Raw genomic sequence first — 20,869 nt, 5'->3', positions numbered from 1 at the left:
AAGAACGCCAAATTCACCAAAATCTTTGATGGGATGAGATTTATTAGAACATCTAGGCGTTTAAAGAAGGAGAAATGCAACCAAAAGTTAAAAATAAGCAGTTAATTGAAATCTTGAGCTTATCTTTAATTCAACAGAAAAGTGGAAAAGAAGACCTCCCTGAAGTAAAAGAAATCTTTCACCAGGTATATCTGGAAATAAATTCCAGGTAAGGTGAAAAATGCTTTACCTGCTACAGTAAAAATGATAAGCGTGAGGCCTGCCTTGTTCAGGTAAAACAATATCCCTTGGTCTGATATGGAGAAATAGTGTGAAATGGGGACAATGGACATCGATTGTGATTGTATAGGTCTGCTCGAGGAATGTGGGTATGGTGACTAGTCATGGGTGCGGTGTCTGGTCACATAGGCACACAGCTCTGAGGAGACAACTACAGTTTTGAGGAGACGCCTGCCCCTCTTCCTCTAACAAAGGGGAGACGGGGAGACGCCTGACCTTCTTTCTCTAACAAAGGGGCTATTTAAAAGAGAATGAGAAAAAGATGAGAGACATTCAAATGCTATCTAGAGGGAGGGAGTGCTAAGTCTCCTTGCTGGAGAAGATTGGATGGTCACAAGGACATGAATCACCTGAAGAAGATCGGATGGTCACAAGAACATGAATCACCTACAAACCTGCAAGACCACCACATTCCAGAAAACGGACTGATAAGCTAATTAACATACGAAGCGGGGTTTAGGTAACGAATATGTATAGGCATTAATTGAATATTCATTTGTTTCATTGTATAAATGTGAGATGGTTCCTCACTTCGGGTATGCACGCTTGTGGAGGAGCGATCCCCCGTGCATCTGCGCGCAATAAACATACCTACTTTATAACTTTCGAGTTATAGAGTCCAATTCCGCACGTCAGTTTTGGCGAGCCAGGCAGGAGGATTTCTGCTCGGCTGAGGGACCAGCTGCGGAGCGGACGCTCCTAGGCGCACCCCGGGAGATTTCCTCGGAGGAGCCTCCTCTTCTCAGCTGTTCACCCGGGAGCAGAAGAGAAACCCCTGGATCCACGGATAAAACGGTATGTTTAGTAACGGGGCGGCTGGTGAGACGCACGGAGATGTCCGGCGCGCAGCGTAGTCCCCAGGAGGAAAGGTACCTTGGGAGGGGGTTTGCTGACCAAGGGGTGGCCGCTAGCGATCTTGAGGGCAGACCGAGCAAACCCGAGGTTACTGCCATTCCTAAAAGCCCGGAGGCCTCGTGACGGAAAGCGGGGGGCGGGATGGAATAAGGCGGAATCTCACAGGAACAAGAGGGACCTCATAGCAAAAGTAAAAAGGGAAATTTTTGCGTAGGAAAAAAAAAGAAAAAAAAAAAAAAAGAAAAAAGGGGAAGCTAAAAACTTCCTTTAGGTTGTCTTAAGAATTGGGGAATTCCTAGAATGTAACAACTGAAATAGCGCTCTGTGTCTTGTTTGTTCTATGTGTTGTCTTGTTACATGTTCAAAACTTGGAGTAATGAAATGTGTGTTGAAAAATAATAATATTCTGGTAATTCGTGGCAAATAGCGGAAAACTTAACACTCTGCTTAAGACCAGGAAAAATTTGGGTTTTTTGTTTGTTGTTTGTTTTTTGGCAATTGTTCATTGAAATGCATACTTTGTGAACTGTTAGTGTTCCTAAGAGTTGTACATAAGTGCACGGTACCATATAACATACTGCTTGTGTGACTGCAGGCTGCCCGGAGAGTGTGAATGGTGTGATTGAGATGCGCATTTTGATTTTCCGTGTATAGCTTAATTATTTTGACTAAGTGTGAGTGCAAGAGTGCTTGAGACAGGCGTTTGAGTGCAAAACGAGTAAGAAGCTCTATCCGCGTTTCGGACCTTGGGTGGCTAAGGCGGCTGGAGAAAAACAAAGTAATTAAAATTGCAAAATGGGAAATGGAAGGAGTAAGCCCTGTGAAAAATCGCCCTTGGGTTGTATATTAAAACATTGGAGTGATATCGTAGGACATTGTGGTACCGAAAATAGAAGGAAATTGATTAAATATTGTAAACAGTGGTGGCCTTTGTATAAATTGGGGAGTGATGCGAAATGGCCTCAGGAGGGAGGAACGTTAGATTACAACACTCTCCTGCAATTAATGTTGTTTCTGAGGAGAGAGGGAAAATGGGACGAAGTATCATATGCAGACATGTTCTTCGTCCTCCAGGACAAACCTGAGTGGCAAAAGGACTGTGGATTAGTACCCCCTCGGGATCCTATGGTACAAGCACTAGAAAGAGTGCGGGATTAACATCACCTGATCTTTGATTGTGGCTCTAGAAAAGGATAGGAAAAAACTGAGACCTAAACTAGAAAGATGTTCTTGTTGAAATTTTTGTGTTAAAAAGCTCAGGTTGCGGTTCCTTCTGTGGAGCAACCAGAATGAAACACGTTGTAAGATATAAAAACTTGTACTGATGTATGTAAAACCTGAGGCGTGTGTGTGTGTGTGTGTGTGGAGAATCAGAGACCTTGTGAAAGTGTTGAAGTATTGGGGTGAGTTTGTACAAACCCCCGTACCCCCTCGAAGGTGCGACTGAATCATGCTGGGATGCATGGCAGGAGGTTTTCTGTTTGCCTGCAAAGGCATGATATGTAAGAACACAGAATTAAAGCAACAAGTAGCAGATTTGCATTCAGAGTAAGAAAGAGTTAAAACAGAAGTGCTGTTGCAGAGGCAGGCTTGTGTAACCTGCAGAGCTGGAAGAGCATCTCCTGCCCCGAACCCTTCTGCTGGTGAGGAGGAGGGGGTTGCTGTTGCTGACAATTGAGCAGAAGGACCTGACAATGTCACCCCAATTGCTGCAGCATTTGCAGTACAACAGGACCGGTAACGGCCCCTCTAGGGCAGGGAATGGGTATGAGGTGGAATTTTAGTGAAAACAAAACCAACTTATTTGTTAAACTTCAGTAAAAAAAAAAATAAAAAATTGTTAACAGTTGTGGGAGCTGCTGGCCACCAGGAAAACATCCTGAAACCTTTAAAGTACAAACTAAAAAAACAAATAAGAATGCCAAGTTCACTAAAATCTTTGTTGGGATGAGATTTATTAGAACATCTAGACGTTTAAAGAAGGGGAAATGAAATTAAAAATTAAATATGATCAAGTAATTGAAATATTGAGCTTATCTTTAATTCAGCAGAAAAGAGGAAAAGAGGACCTCCCTGACGTAAGAGAAATTTTTAACCAGGTGTATCTGAAAATAAATTCCAGGAAAGGTGAAAAATGCTTTACCTGTTACAGTAAAATGATAAGGGGGAGGCTTGCTCAGTTCAGATAAAAACAATATCCCTTGGTCAGCAAGGCTGTGGGGATATTGGCAGAAAAAGTGAAATAAAATACACTCTGTAGTAGTTCTACTAATGTAAATCTGTGTGTTTTGCCATGACAGTGACTTGTTATGGGATGTGCAGATGAAACTCTGCATTGACAACGAAGTACAAGGAATAAGGTTGGTCAGGTGCCTCCTACCATAGTCAAGGGCAAGACTGGGTTGGCCTCTGTGTTTGCCACCAAGAAGAATCTTGAGCTCCGCTGTTGGCTGCAACCCAGTAGGCGTTGAGCGGTGGGAACATATGCCATGCCAGACCTTGATGTGAGGCATGGCCCACTCTGAGGCACTGATTTGGAAATTGGAAACTGCCTGGCCGACCATGAGGCCAGACGAGTAACAGAGGAGGTAGGAAAGGAGGAATTATCCTTAATACCAGACGGTAAAATCCAAACTGTAAGTACAGATCAGGAGCCAAACTATTCTAAAGACAACCTAAAGCTAATTCAGGACATGAATGGTAAAATAAAATTAAATAAGTGGTCTTATTTGACAGATGGCCGTATAGTGGTACCATCCAATTTAATATGGATCACAGCCCTATTATTAATAAGACGCATTGGGGAGCTGATGCTTTATATAAAAGTCTAAATCAGAAATTGATAGGGTGAAACTTGTATACTGTAATAAAACAGGTGACTCAGCAATGTGAAATGTGTTTACGCAATAATCCCAATACAGCAAATAAAATAAAACTAGGGAACATTAGTAGAGGAAATGTTCCAGGGCAACATTGGCAGATCGATTTCTCGGAACTTCCTAGAAAAGGGGGGTATCGATATTGGTACTAACAGATACCTTTTCAGGTTGGCCAGAAGCCTTCCCGTGCAGAACTGCTAAAGCCCAGGAAGTGACCAAAATACTACTCCAAGAGATAATACCTAGGTTTGGAGTCCCAGCGGTAATGTCCTCGGATAGAGGACCACATTTTGTGTCCAGAATAGTGCAACAGATCAGCCACCATCTAGGAATAGATTGGCAATTACATACCCCATACTGACCACAATCGAGTGGCCAGGTGGAAAAGATGAATCATCTAATCAAACAACAGATTGTCAAGTTAGGCCAAGAAACAAATCTAACTTGGCCCCAGTCTTTGCCATTAGCTCTTACACGAATTCGAACTAGACCGAGAGCAAAAGAGGGGCTTAGCCCATTTGAAATTTTATATGGACGTCCCTATGGGGTACAAAAGGGGATGTCTTCACAGATTGGTGAAGAAACAATGACTTCCTATATGATGGCATAAACAAACAATTAATAAGAATTGAGAAGCATGTGATGGGAACACGCAGTAAGGGTCTGGATGGACCTGTTCACGATATACGACCAGGGGACTATGTATACGTTAAGTGTTTTGCAGATAAAACCCTGGAACCACAGTGGACCGGACCTTTTCAAGTCCTGCTCACCACCTACACTGCAATCAAGGTTGAGGGACAGAATTCTTGGATTCACCATACCCGGATTAAGAAAGCCCCTGCAACTTCGTGGAAAGTAACCCCAGGTAAAAAAGAACTGAAACTCAAATTTACTCGGACAAATGGGAACAATGTGGGTGGCAAAGGCGCACCAATGCTTGATATCGAAGGTACTTCCCAGGTGGGAACAAATAAACATGGAAGATCATCAACTCATCACTAAGGCATTAAGTGGTTTACAGGATGACGTCGCCCTGGCTCTAAGTTGTATGCAAGCCCAAATGTGGATGCAATCAATAGCTGCATCCATAATAAGAGAAGGAGAGGAAGGCATATTTCCTACGGAAATTCGAAAGATGGTTTGGGACAATGCTACGGAGGTAGAAAGAAAACTCCAGTCATGGTGGAATATGGTGAACTTTACCTACGACCCCAACACACACACCATCACAGCTTTTGTGTTAACCATACATAATGCAGTAATAATTACCATACACCCCATTGTAGCCCTTGGAATTAACCATAATGGGGTGTTCCTATACCCTTTTGAACATAGAACATGGGCCAGAAAGATAGGCGACAAGTGGCAAACAGTAGATTTAGAATCTTGTATTATGCGAGAACAGCAGGGCTTCCTCTGTGAAAGCAATACTATAATGGCTCAGGATACTTGTTTAGATACAGATCAGAAAATATGTCATTTCGAGGCCCGACCAAATGCAAACTTGAAAACAGTAATTATATATGCAGGGAAGGGATGTGCGTGTTTGAGAACTGAGTGTAACACAATAACCATAGATGGGGAGGTAAAGGAGACTGCACAGTATTCAAATTATTGTATTTGTAATTTTACTACTATCACAGGATGCGATTTTAGTTACTCAGCCCCAGTAGTGTCTCATCAATTCTTAAAATCCAACTTTACCCTATCACAGATAATAATTCCTACCCCCATAGGACTAAATATAAGCAGTATAAAAGAACTATTAAAACATGCAGATTTACAACGTATACTGGAAGAAACCAAAGAAAAGGGACATGAAACTCTTCTTATGATCCATCATGATGTAGAGGGGATCAAGAAAGTTTTAAAAAAGGTAGAACAGGATGGAAACCATAATTGGTGGGATACTCTCTTTGGCTGGTCACCTTCTGCAACAGGAATTCTTAACACTATGGTACACCCCATTGTGATCTTATTGATCAGTTTAGGAATTTCCTTAATACTAACCATTATGTTATATTTGTGGGTTTGGAGAATGTTTAAAAGGGTAACACTTATGTATGATGCTTTATATCATTCGGGAAGACTCCTTAAGTAAAAGAATTTACTTAATTTAATAGAAAAGGGGGGATTGATATGGAGAAATAGTGTGAAATGGGGACAATGGACATCGATTGTGATTGTATGTGTCTGCTCGAGGAATGTGGGTATGGTGACTGGTCATGGGTGCGGTGTCTGGTCACATAGGCACACAGCTCTGAGGAGACAACTACAGTTTTGAGGAGACGCCTGCCCCTCTTCCTCTAACAAAGGGGAGACGGGGAGACGCCTGACCTTCTTTCTCTAACAAAGGGGCTATTTAAAAGAGAATGAGAAAAAGATGAGAGACATTCAAATGCTATCTAGAGGGAGGGAGTGCTAAGTCTCCTTGCTGGAGAAGATTGGATGGTCACAAGGACATGAATCACCTGAAGAAGATCGGATGGTCACAAGAACATGAATCACCTACAAACCTGCAAGACCACCACATTCCAGAAAACGGACTGATAAGCTAATTAACATACGAAGCGGGGTTTAGGTAACGAATATGTATAGGCATTAATTGAATATTCATTTGTTTCATTGTATAAATGTGAGATGGTTCCTCACTTCGGGTATGCACGCTTGTGGAGGAGCGATCCCCCGTGCATCTGCGCGCAATAAACATACCTACTTTATAACTTCCGAGTTATAGAGTCTAATTCCGCACGTCAGGTCAGCAGGGCTGTGAGGGGTATTGGCATGAAAACTAAAACAAAATACACTCTGTAGTAGTTCTACTAATGTAAATCTGTGTGTTTTGCCATGACAGTGACTTGTTATGGGATGCACAGATGAAACTCTGCATTGACAACGAAGTACAAGGAATAAGGTTGGTCAGGTGCCTCCTACCATAGTCAAGGGCAAGACTGGGTTGGCCTCTGTGTTTGCCACCAAGAAGAATCTTGAGCTCCGCTGTTGGCTGCAACCCAGTAGGCGTTGAGCGGTGGGAACATATGCCATGCCAGACCTTGATGTGAGGCATGGCCCCCTCTGTTATAAGAGGGTCATCCAGGAAGGAAGAACATAAGATGACCCTTTGAGGCACTGATTTGGAAATTGGAAACCGCCTGGCCAACCAAGAGGCCAGACGAGCAGCAGAGAAAGTAGGAAAAGAGGAATTATCCTTAATACCAGACGGTAAAATCCAAACTGTAAGTACAGATCAGGAGCCAAACTATTCTAAAGACAACCTAAAGCTAATTCAGGACATGAATGGTAAAATAAAATTAAATAAGTGGTCTTATTTGACAGATGGCCGTATAGTGGTACCATCCAATTTAATATGGATCACAGCCCTATTATTAATAAGACGCATTGGGGAGCTGATACTTTATATAAAAGTCTAAATCAGAAATTGATAGGGCGGAACTTGTATACTGTAATAAAACAGGTGACTCAGCAATGCAAAGTGTTTTTATGTAATAATCCCAATGTAACAAATAGAATAAAACTAGGGACATTAGTAGAGGAAATTATCCAGGACAACATTGGCAAGTTGATTTTTACGAACTCCCAAGAAAAGGGGGGTACCAATGTTTATTAGTTATGACTGATACGTTTTCAGGTTGGCCAGAAACTCTCCCTTGTCGAACAAATAAAACAAGAGAGGTAACGAAGGGATTGTTGAATGAAATTATTCCCTGTTTTGGGGTTCCAACAACAATCTCTTCTGACAGAGGCTCACGCTTTTGTGCCAAAGTAATACAACAAGTGAGTACAGTAGTAGGAATAGATTGGCAATTACATACTCCTTATAGGCCTCAAGCAAGTGGGCAAGTGGAAAAAATGAACCACTTAATTAAACAACAGATAGTAAAAATAGGACAAGAGACAAATCTAACTTGGCCACAATTTCTTCCCTTGGTATTATTAAGAATATGAACTAAGCCGAGAACAAAGGAAAATTTAAGCCCTTTTGAAATATTATACGGGAGACCATACCAGTAACAATTTGCCGGAGAAGATTTAAGGCAGTTAGGGGAGGGATATTTGTGGCAATATGTGAAGGCCCTCCAGAGACAATTAACAAGGGCCAGAGGATTAGATCAACCAGTCCATTCCTTTAAATCTGGTGATAAAGACTTTTTCAGGGAAACCTTTGGAAGAAAAGTGGGAAGGACCCTATCTGGTGCTGCTGACAACCTTCACCACCGTCAAGATAAGAGAACAGCCAGCCTGGATTCACTACTCTCCATAAAGAAGGCTCCTGAGAAATCATGGGCCATCACCCCAGCAGGACCCATGGGACTACGGTTCTTTAGATCATAATTATAATAGAATGATCCTCTACAAGGGAAGTGGACTGGACCCTATTGAGTATTGTTGGCCATCTTGACTGCAATCAATATAAAGGAGGAACCTGATATTGACGGGTAAAGAAATCTCTGGAGATACAATGGACTGTCAAAAGGATCAGGGGATATTTGTGTAAAGTTATTTTGATCTTGATTGTAACAATTGTCAGTATTTTAGAAACTGAAGCATGGGTAAACAATACCTGTCTTCAAACATTACAAATGATTGTTAATGCTACAAAAGCTAAGGAATGCTGGATATGTACCTCTCTTCTTAAAGGAGGCCTAGTAACACCCCTGTATGGGGTGGCCTCTCAAAACTGGAATTATCTTGATGACAAATGGCCTACCTGGCCAGACTTTTGGAAAAAGCCAGGCGATGGTGGAGGATATTGCCTATTTGATAATAAAACATATAAGTTGGTTCCCAGATTTGATTTATGAATATTAAGCCTAACAACCACAATATTTATGAAAAGTGATAATAACTGTTGTTGGAAAGCTCAAAGCAAGACAGGGGGAGCATGTCCTGGAAACCCAGGGCAAAACACTTGTTCCCAATCTGATGGGTGGAATGATTACTGGATATATAGGTAGACCAAAGTAATCAAATTGAAACAGATATCCATAAGATATGGAACAGGTTTCAGATTTTACATGAAATTACTAAAGATGATTTATCATGGAATTTTAAGGCTATATGGGACAAATTAACTTCGTGTTTGCCTAATCTGGAATGGCTAAAGCATGCTTTTGTTATAATACTCGTTGTAATAGTTTTAGGAATACCAATATGTGTATTACTTCAATGTTTTGTTTGGTGCTGTCAGAGAATGATCATAGGGCATAGTGATTTTTTATAGTTGTAAAAGAATTTACAATAGTTGTTAGAAAAGGGGGGAATGAATAATGGGCCATATATGATTTATTTAAAGAATGGTGTACTCATGTTTATCTGAGGAGACCCTTATTGTTGACTTGAGGATGTACTATTCCTTGAATGGGTGACATAGGGAGTGTGCGAATTGTCCAGGCACAAGATATGTTAATGTTGTTAACTTGAAGATATACTAGGTCCTTGAATGGGAGTGTGCGAATTGTCCAGGCACAAGATATGTTAATGTGTTCCCAGAAAGTTAATGAATAGACATGAGTGACTTGTATAAAGAGGGGGCTAAAAGGTTCCCTCGGGGTGCATGACTTTGGTGGAGCGATCCCCCATGCACCCAGCGCTGCCGAATAAAGATAACCTCTGCTCACTCGAATATTGGTGACTTGATTCTTTGAATCATCAACCCACACTTTTCCCTCATGTTGGCTGTGTTTAATTTGCATATTGGTTTAAGATAGTAAGAGGATGATCATGCTAGAAAATCAGATCTAGATTCTAAATACTTTTAGGTCAAGAGGCTTCCTCAGACAGGAATTTGATGGAACATATAACATGGATTAAAAAATATGAATTCTAGATACAGGTCTGGATTTAAACTTTACACACCAACTTTATAAAAGCTTAACCATGGTTTCCATATCACCTTATGGCACAACTGTTGGGATATAGTTCAGAATCACCAGTTAGTAACCTGCTTTGATAATTTTTGTTTACAGTGATTTTTGTAAATTGGGTCATTTAAAATTATAGGTTTTTATTAAAATTATTCTACCTATGATTGCAGTGATGGTATTCATAGCCCTAGAGATGAAAAAGCAGTTTTAAAAAACATAAGTGATTTAATTATTTCAAATTAGATCACAATTAAACTAGTGGAAACTTGGCAAGGAATTAGACCAGACAGCCAGAATCATATTGTCTGTTCTATATATGTTAACATCATGGTTACACACAGGCCTGCCTCACAAAACTGGATGGAGAATTTGACATTTGGCTGTTCTATATTGTAGGTCTCTGCACATTACTCTGTGCCTGGTTCTGTACTTGCTAACAACATTGTCAGTCAGAAACCAGTGGAACATACTGACCAAAACATGGCAAGGATGTACCCAGGCAGACTTTATCCTCTCTAGTACCCAGAGCTTTACAAAAGCCTAAATCCATGCTCCTTTGTGAATGGGAACTTGCCCTGACCCAGCACCAGAGTACTTGTGTAATGGGGACCATGCTGGAATATAGACCTGCCATTGGCTTCCCGCATTTTAGCCCCAAGTACAACATAGCTTCTCTCCTTTTTTTAGTGGCAGTTTATCAAAAGTTCTTGGATGAATGATTTTTAGATGTTTACCAGAACAGCCTCAAAGTACTTAGCAGAGTGTTTCTGAATTGTCTGTAAAGAACTGTTTTCACATATTGTATTTTATGTTTTACTTTTATAATCTGATTAGAACTGAATGTGAATGTCACAGAGAAAGCTGCTAATATTGCTCATGGACAGCAGAATGAGAAATTTATAAACAGCAAAGGATTTCAGAACAGCTACAGGTTTAAAACATTCTGATGTGATTAAATTAAGAACCCTGATACTGGCTGCCTACAAAATCCTGGCCCAATGCTGCAGAGCAAGTGTTATGGAGCCTTCTCAGTCCCCATCAGTGAAGGATTACCTTCGTAATTGATCTGACTGCTCCTACAAACAGATAAAGATGTTTTCATGCATCAATCTAGGCACTGCAAAAAATGCTTTCATAGAAGAAGAAAATGTCTCAATATCAGCACTAGTCTCTAAAAGCAAGGTCACAAATATTCATTTCTATGTGATCCCTGTGGGCCGAAAGCCCACAAATGCCTTGGACCTGTTGCCTTTTTATAGTATTTGCTTCATCCAGGGCATTTGAGATCTCTCTACACAATCTGATACTTGTGCAGTGAACTGAGGCTGACATGACACCCATCAGTCATTCAGTAACCACTCAGCTACAGCCTTGGGCATTGGAAAAGAGGAAAAAAAAAAACCCTCGGCTATCATGGTGGCAAAATTCCTTCTAAGAGGGATAGGTCTTGCATTCCTTACTCAGTTCATAGCCAGGAATCAAAATGTGCTTTTTCATCTGAGTAATGCTACAAGATTTGGCTTTTAATGGGAGTAGGAATGTTTCTGAAAATATTTGGTGCACCTTCTCTTGTTTGAAAGAGATGCTGACCTCTGTCTTGACGACTATTAGAGACAATAGCTGGCCCCTGTCATCCAGAGGACAGCATCTCAGTGGCCCTACAGTGTGAACACAGGGGGTAAGTCTAAGGACTTAGACCTGTACATTATATCTAAGATACCTGAGCTGACCCCACTCATGCTAACTCAAGCCAGAAGTACTGTCCCTGGCCCTGTATGCCAGGCCCAGAAAGTTCAGACTGTCCATTGCTGTGCACAGGCTAAAAAAATCATCCCTTATTAAAAATACTTTCACAGATGGAGAGACAGGAGAAACACGGCACTACAGCTCAGGACTCCCTGTCCAGGTTAGTGCTAGCATGGGAGTCTTGACTCTCTGCTCCACAGTAGGTTGTAGCCTCACCACAAGTCCTGTCAAACTCCTTTAAAAGACACATTCTTTAACCACAAAGAAATACCGCTGATGCCAGCATTTTCAGAGGGAAGTATGTCTAGTGGCCACCTGCACAAATAGGACTGATGCAAGTAGAAAATAATTTACAATTCTCCTCCTGTTCTTCGGTTTCTTTACTGTGCTTTGGACTGACCCTGACCTCAACCCCACTGAGTACCCCTCTTCTGCTGATGAAGCATGCTGCTCCCAAGCCCTGCGAGCTAATACAGAAGCAGCAGCAGGCAGGTCTGTGTATGGAGATGAGACAGAAAACTGTAGGACCAGAGTGGTCCTTGACACATAGTGAGCAAGGAAGTCCACCAGACATGTCTCAGGGGAGCAGGAAAAACACTCCAACTGGTTCAGAATATATATTTATATATTTTAAGATATTAAGGCAAAATATTTAAACCTCCTATGAGAAATATTTGACTTTTTTATACAATGAGCATTTTTAAAGGGCTGAGAAAGATATTTCAAAATTACTTTAACTAAAAAATGTAGGTTGTTAATAGAAAAGGAATACCATATATGGACTAAACCCCTGACATGCTAGAATGAAAGACTAAGTCACCTACTATCTTCAGCTACGCTTCTTTCCAATTGCACATCCCTTTAATTTTCCCATCCACTAATTGTACATTCCCATCATGTAAGCAGACATACCATGGCAGAATGTCCAAAAGTTTCACTTGCTCTTAGCAGAGTTGGATGACATGGAGGTTAAAGTGTGAGTGCCCACCCAAGTGTCACCCCAACTAACAGTCAAGTCCTCATCACCTCATACTGGTTTACTGATTCACTGTAAACTAGTCAACATGTGCAGTCATCCCACTTGTTGGCTCTGCATGGAATTGGTTTGATCCAGCAAGACTTCCTTACTCAGATGCCACTGTGCAGCCTCCAGAGCCACCTGGCATCTCACTATCTCCTACCACAGTACCAATACAGCACATAGCCCAGCTGGCTGCTCCTGCAGCTGATTCAGATGTCCAAACAGGGCTCCTGCAAATGGAGGTGCTTGGGAAACACCATGCAGAAACAGCCAGCTGGTGCCACACAGGGCCCGGTCACACGCAGCAGGGACAATCAGCTGGGGTCCAGCATTAGATGTGAGTGGTTCCCTGTGAGTGGGAGACTGCACAAGAGGTAAGATAGATCAGAAGACATTTTGGGGTCCAGTGGCAACAATTCCTTTACTATTAGTTCCACTCCTCATTTTCCACAATATCCTGCTTCTCCTCTTAGCCTGGATACTAGAGTTCATTTTTCCACAAATGCTGCAGCAGTGCAGTGGTGTAGGCACTAATAGCAGGCATAGCTTTTCTGAGTGAATGAACTGATTTTGAGTTTGGATGTTGGGTTTAAATAAGTCCAAGTCTTAACTAATAATGATAGCATTACAAATATACATCAAATTAATGAAATGAAATTATTTTCAGAGCATGGTTTGACAAATAAAAACATAATTCTTGTACTCTGTTTTACAAGGCAGACAGGAACTTATGAGCTACCTGCAGTGGTGACAGCCACATGCATTTTAGTAGTATTTCAAATATATTTTTTGTAACTTTATCATAATTATCCAAGTCCTGGTGCCATGATCAGTATGCATTGTACAAGATGCACCATAAATACAATCTCTGCTTTAATGTATATATGAAGCCTGAGGACTTGATCCTGGAATGAAACTGATAGGGACTCAATGCAGATTAGGAGACTTTGAGGCAAAGATATGCAGAAATATGAATTCCAAGACTCATTCTATCATACTACCCATAGCAATATCTATCTGAGACAACCTAGAAACTTCAGCCTGAAACGGTTACAGTGTGGAGACAGTTAAGGTTTCCAGAGTTATAGGTTTAAAGGTCAGAAGGATCAATGGTGATCCCAAGTGTGATCCCCTGAACAGAACCCGTATCATCTCACTTGCTAATTTTCTCATGAAGCCCATAATATGTTTAAACAATAAAACATGTATTTAAGTAAGACATCAAATCTTAATTCAAAGACTTCACTTGATAGAAAACCTATCACACACACCCTCCGTAAATTGTTCAAGTGCTAATAATCACCACGACCAACAAAAAGCAGGTTTTACCTAGCCCTCTCAGATTTACTTAGTGATACAAATTTTACCCTAAAATTGAAAGTAATAGTCTGGACAGCTCTTGGGACAGTCTTTTTACAATCCTGATGTTGTGAGTTAGTTTGTGTTACAAAGATATAAATGTTTAACACCTGCTGCTAAAACACCCTCTTTAGTTACTAATAGAACACAAAGGAATTAATCATCATTAAAAACTGTGACTATCACTTTTCCAATTCAAGAGCAGAAATATTTATTGAATAGCCTTTGATATATTTAATATCTCTGCTGTATCACAATTGGCAGTTTTGTCATCTTCATGCCATACTCATCTAAACTATTGAAAGCATTTTGTTTATTCCTGTGGAAGTCCTGCCTCTTGTCCCACTGGCCATATCCCACTGGCCACATCCCACTGGCCACATTTCAGCTATCAACCATAGACATCTTTCTGTTTGGTAGGGACAAAACAGGGGGTACTCTGTGGTTTTACCTGCGGGACCATGGAGAGGACATGAGGAGGTAGGATGGAAAACCTACCTCAGTCCTGGAGGCACGGGTGTGTGAGTTGCAAGGAAAAACAATCACAAATAAAAAGTCTTCAAGGAAGGCTGCTATTCCAGTCTCCAGTGGGCAGTTTTCCAGAGTGATAGGGCTGACTTTACTCTTCATCCTGTGAAAAGGAATTCTAATCCATTCCTGCAAGCCGTAAATGGGCAGAAATACTCCACGCTACATCCTATCCACTTTTTACCACTTGCCACCCTGGTGCAGAGTCCCTAGACCAGGATTAGAGGGACCCTGCCTCCAGTCAGGTGGAGGACAGGGACAACCAGGTTTACTGGACTGTGTGGATCCAATGGCCTGGCACATCAGACCCACAGGAATATAAAGCTCTAGTAGATACAGGTGGACAGTGTACTCTAATGCCATCAAGCTATGAAGGGACAGAACCAATTAGTATTTCTGGAGTGACAGGGGGATCCCAACAGCTAAATGTATTGGAGGCTCAAAGAGGGTCCCCCGTGGAGAGTCGGCCAAGTCATGACAATCACACCAATATGGCTACATGCCGTGCTCACTTTATTAAACAAACAGGTCATATTTATAACTTAAACCGACCGCTCACATGACTTTACACACAGGTGATTGGATAAGAGTCTCTGGTCACACGGGCGTCCGTGTTGCTGATTGGTGAGCATGCTGCAGGCGCCTGATCAGAGTGTGCCAATGAGAGTGTGTTGATTTCGTGGTTCCCAGGACTTGCTCTGCACCTGGCTTCTTGTTTGTGCATAGCTTGTTTTCTTTCTCACACTGCTTGTTCCCAGGACAATTTAAAGTTGCTCTGCAGCTTCAACTAACAGGCCTGGGTTGTCCAACCCAGACAATGGTAACATATGTCCTTGGTCCTTTAAAAATTCCTCTACAGAGGTTGAAATAAGCTTGAATGGGAATGAGTGGCAAAAGCACCCCATTGTCACTGGCCCAGAGGCTCCATGTATCCTTAGCATAGACTACCTCAGGAGAGGGTCTTTCAAGGATCCAAAAGGGTACCAGTGGGCTTTTGGTATAGCTGCCTTGGAGATGGAGGAAATTAAGCAGCTCTCTACTTTGCCTGGCCTTTCAGAAGACCTTTCTGTGGTGGGGTTACTGAAAGTCAAGGAACAGCGGGTGCCCATTGCACCAGTGGCAATACCCCACCAACCGAGACTCCCTGATTCCCATCCACAAGCTGATTCACCAAATAGAGAGCCAAGGAGTGATCAGCAGGACCCACTCAGCCTTTAATAGCTCCATATGGCCAGTGCGAAAGCCTAATGGAGAATGGAGACTAACAGTAGACTATCATGGCCTGAATGAAGTCACGCTGCCATTGAGTGCTGCCATACCAGACATGCTAAAACTTCAATATGAACTGGAATCAAAGGCAGCCAAATGGTATGCCACTATTGATAGTGCAAATGCATTTTTCTCAACCCCTTTGGCTGCGGACTGCAGGCCACAGTTTGCCTTCACTTGGAGGGGCATCCAATACACCTGGAATTGACTGCCCCAGGGGTGGAAACACAGCTCTACCATCTGCCATGGACTGATCCAGGCTGCACTAGAACAGGGTGGAGCTCCAGAACATCTGCAATACATTGATGACATCATCGCATGGGGCAATACAGCAGAAGAAGCTTTCAAGAAAGGGGAGAAAATAGTCCAAATCCTTCTGAAAGCCGGTTTTGCCATAAAACAAAGTAAGGTCAAGGGGTCCACATGGGAGAATCAGTTTTGGGGAATAAAATGGCATGATGGACATGGTGAGATCCCAATGGATGTGATCAACAAAGTAACAGCTATGCCTCCACCAACTAATAAGAAAGAAACTCAGGCTTTCTTAGGTGTCATCAGCTTTTGGAGAATGCACATTCCAAACTACAGGATGATTGGAAGCCCTCTCTATCATGTGACCTGAAAGAAGAATGATTTTAAATGGGGCCCTGAGCAACGACAAGCCTTTGAACAAATTAAATGAGAGATAGTTCAAGCAGTAGCCCTTGGGCTGGTTCAGACTGGGCAAGATGTAAAGAATGTGCTCTACACCGCAGCCAGGGAGAATGGCCCTACCCGGAGCCTCTGGCAGAAAGCACCAGGGGAAACTCGAGGACAACATTTGGGCTTTTGGAGTCGGGGATATAAAGGGTCTGAGGCCCGCTATACTCCAACTGAAAAAGAGATATTAGCAGCTTATGAAAGGGTTCAAGATGCTTCAGAAGTGATTGGTACTGAAGCACAGCTCCTCTTGGTGCCCAGGTTACCAGTGCTGGGCTGGATGTTTAAAGGGAGGGTTTCTTCTACATATCACGCAACTGATGCTACATGGAGTAAGTGGGTCACGCTGATTATACAATGAGCTTGGACAGGAAATCCCAATCATCCAGGAATTTTTGAAATTATTATGGATTGGCCAGAAGGTGAAGATTTTGGGATGTCACCAAAGAGGTGACATGCTGAAGAAGCCCCTTTGTATAATGAACTGCCAGAACATGAGAAGCAATATGCCAGTGGTAGGTCTGTCTTGGAGCCGGCTGGCATTGGCTCTGCCGAACATAGGGGAAGCTTCTAGCAGCTTCTCACAGAAGCTACCCCTGTAGCCCTCTCCCCCACTACCAAAACCTTGCTATGCAAACCCACTACATCCCACTTGAAAAATATTTTGTTTTCTGCTAAATTCCACTGCATCTCTTCCTAAATTCCATAGCACACTATAACATGTCTCCATTTCTGATACCTGTTTTATGTTTTCAGGTATGATTGTACAAAACATTTAAATCTAGTCATATTCAATCTTTTAGAAGCTGAAAATGAAAAAAACCCCAAACACCACCACCAAATCCTAGAATAACATATTTGTTGCATTTTTTGCATTTCCTTCGTTGCTTTGCTTGTTCAAAGTCTTTACTTGTATTTAGTCTGGTAACTTCAGTGGTTAAAATCATTTCGTGCCCTCTACTAGCAGCCCTGCCAGGCACGCTGAACTGCTGCTCTGGGAGGATTGGGAATTAGACGTTACAGCTACAGATAATGCAGAAATGGAAGAAAACCAGTTTAGTTATGATTAGATTGTACCACCAGCAAAACAAAATAATCTAGAGAGACAACATAAATAACAACAACAAAAAAAATCACATTTTGAGTAAGCATTTGACTGAGTCTGCTCTTAGAAATGTTATTGATGAAAACTGGCATATTTGTAGCCATTTCCTTGCACAAAGTATTATTCAGTGTATTTCCTATTAGGACATTGTCCAATATGAAGATGCATGTTTTTTCCAGGGTCCACAAAGGGCTATCATCACAATGGTGACAGTGAAAAGATGAAATGCCACCAGAACTTCATCTTCTCTCATGGAAAATCACTTTGATTTTCTTACTAAAGCAACAAAATCATATCTTAGAGGAAAATTAACAAAATAAAGAAGGAAATATTTGGGGGCTTCAAGGAAAGGTTACCCGGGAGGTGATACACGTTTATTATTTTTGGTTTCAGAGCTTCTACTCGTTCACTTTTTCTTAATTCAAGATGGCCTAAACTCCTTACGTTTTCCCCAAAATATTCCCAATTTTTTTTATTATAATAAACCACAATGCTTTCAAAAATATCTTTCAGCATAGATTCCCAGGGGTCTTGAGATGCCTAATTCCAAATGAAAATAATGACATATTCCATACATAGACATCTGTAGCCATTTGGCTTTAGTTTGGCTTTCAGTTTCACTCCCCAAATTACAAATCCCTAGGAACATATTAAATAAACATTTTCATAATTATTTATGAAAATAAATAAATAAAATTATAGGTTATCGGTCACAATAGGATCAGAATAACATTCACTTTGACTCTGAAAATTTAATTCCCAGTGAAGATGGTAGAAATTCCTGACCAAGAAAGCATTCAGATACATGTTTTGTGCAGCTAAAATGCCACAAGTCAATGTGTGCTATTCTTATTTCGAAATCCTTGCCTGAAACAAGAAACAAAGCTCAATTGATTCAGCTCTTCTACTTGACACTGTAGATGGTTACCAAGGGCCTAAGAAGTTGGCTTCTTCAAACCCTTTAAAAATTTTTAGGGTGATTTCTAATTTTTCAGGCTGGTTTTCTTGAAAATAATTGTTGAAGTTTTTAAAATGTTAGTTTTAACATCCACAACAGAGTGCCTGCACACAGTGGTAATCAGAGTTGGCTCACTAGTGAGAGAGAGATGGAAAATTTAATTACAAGCTAGTTATTGTTCCAAGTTCTCTTTGCATTTTGTCCACCAGGGAAATAATATAACACAATTTTTCCTTTCATAATTTTGCCTTATTGATTGTGTTAGTGCCTGAAAAAACATTACTTAATTTCACGTAACTTAATTTTTGTTAAAATTGATGCCAAAACAGCACAGAGTAACTGCTCAGAGACTAATTTTGTCTTTAAGCAGCAAAGGTATTTATTTCATGCAACACTGGGGAGCTAGCCGGTTCGCACCGGGCAAACTAGCTCTGAAGTTTTCAGTGAAAAGTTAGGTATTTTATACAGTTTTTCATGAGAGGTTACAACATCTTTACATACATATTCATTTGATTTTGACACTAACTCATTCCGTTCATAATAGATGGGATCTAGGTGGAGTAGACCTTTCAACTTTTTGTTCAACGATTTCCTGATTTGATGGTCTCCTTATCTCCTTTAGGTGCCCACCTTATCTTTTCTAATTATTCAGAGTACATTCCTTTCTCAACACAAACAGAGCATCACCCAGAGCATTGTACCAAACTCATCCTGACTAATCTTTTTTTTTTAAAGACCTTGTTCTGTTCCAAAATCTCAAGATAAAACTGGAAGATTTTAGAGAATAACTAACTTACTACTTTACACTTATTTATTTAAGAAATATTCTTATTAGCTTTACAGATTTTATGCCTTCAAAGTCTCCTGGTAGTAGGTTTTGTACCTGTTGAACTTGATACCTTTGCTTGTATCCATTTGAGATACAAATGATGAGACAGTACTTATTAAGAAAATGTCAGATCTAACACACTAAGGGGGGCAGGGGGAAGCAGGAGAGCTGCTGCCACTACCACTGTACCCAAGGAAGTCAGTCAGGCTCCTTGCTCAACTTTGAACCTTCTTCCTGCCCTGGCCATGACAGCTGCAGACTGTCAGGTATTGGCATGACTCCTCACCACTTGGAGCAGCAAAATCCCATTCCTGAACTGGCTTTGCAGCTGCACAAGGCATCTTGTTCATAACTTCAGATTGTTCAATGAAGCAAATCTTAAATTTGTCTACACAAATCACGTAGGTCAGCATTATTTTGATTTGAAGAATCAGTCAGCAATAGAAAGGTGAGCGGAGGTTATCTTTATTCGGCAGCACTGGGTGCATGGGGGATCGCTCCACCAAAGTCATGCACACCGAGGGGACTTTTCAGTCCCCCCTTTATACAGGCTACTCATACCTATTCATTAGTTTCCCAAGAAATCGCTTACATATTCATTACAATTCTGCAAATTTATTTACATATCTCGTGCCTGCGCAATGTCCTTGAGGAATTGTCTCTGCACAGACTCTATTCCTTAGCGGCCATATTTAAAGTCTTCATCTTCACCACGTTGAATCTAAGACAAAATGTCCCTTCTAAAGATAACCAATCCAAGGACTTAGCAGTCTGTGCATCCGTCATGTGGCAATAATGTTACCAAAATCTCGTAATGAAGAACTTAGACACCAATGTGATGCAGATAAACAGACACTTCTTTATTGACGGCCGGGTGCGAGAGTGAGTCTCCTCATGTTCAACGCACACCAAGCTTCAAAATCATACACCTTATATAGAACTTATCCATACATATTCATTAAGTATTCATGCATAATCATAATATTTCCCGTAAATCATTAACATACCCTCCTCCCATATCCGATTCTGCGCAGTAAATGTTAGAAAGGCCCAGAAACAGGTCTGGGGTACGATTTGGGTAGGTGGTATATGAGTCAGTGGTCGCAATCTCCCCCTGCTGGAATTACCTTTTACTAAAGTTCACAGTTTCTTGGCAGGTAACTACAAGCTGTTCCAGTCAACTCTCCCCAGTTCCCATTAATCTTATATTCTGACATTTCAATACACTTTCTACATACAGAAGACTAGTCAAATACAAAGAAATCTGTAAAATCCCAAATTTATTACCTAAGTTTTAAACACTGATTCTAGCCCATTCTTCTGGCCTTGGTACAGGGCTGTATAAAGGATTTCATAGCAGCTTTTGCTGTGCAACTACAAGTTTCATTAAAATATATTTCTTATTCCAAATGATTTTATAAAATCAAATAAAGTCAATTAATTCTAACATTAGC

General features: G+C 41.1%; 1 protein-coding gene across 1 annotated transcript in view; it reads right to left on the bottom strand.

Moving 5' to 3' along the window:
* Nucleotides 1-308: 308 nt before the first annotated feature.
* Nucleotides 309-20,869, bottom strand: part of LOC129734836 (sorting nexin-18-like) — a 130,937-nt gene continuing 110,376 nt past the window's right edge. The window contains exon 2 of the mRNA XM_055700134.1: nucleotides 309-1,054. Coding sequence (XP_055556109.1) covers nucleotides 912-1,054 — 143 coding nt within the window. The 3' untranslated portion in view covers nucleotides 309-911. The remainder of the gene's footprint in view (nucleotides 1,055-20,869) is intronic.

This window comes from Falco cherrug (assembly GCF_023634085.1).
Source record: "Falco cherrug isolate bFalChe1 chromosome W unlocalized genomic scaffold, bFalChe1.pri SUPER_W_unloc_1, whole genome shotgun sequence".
NCBI classification, from domain to species: domain Eukaryota; kingdom Metazoa; phylum Chordata; class Aves; order Falconiformes; family Falconidae; genus Falco; species Falco cherrug.
This window is presented reverse-complemented; position numbering and strand designations above follow the sequence as displayed.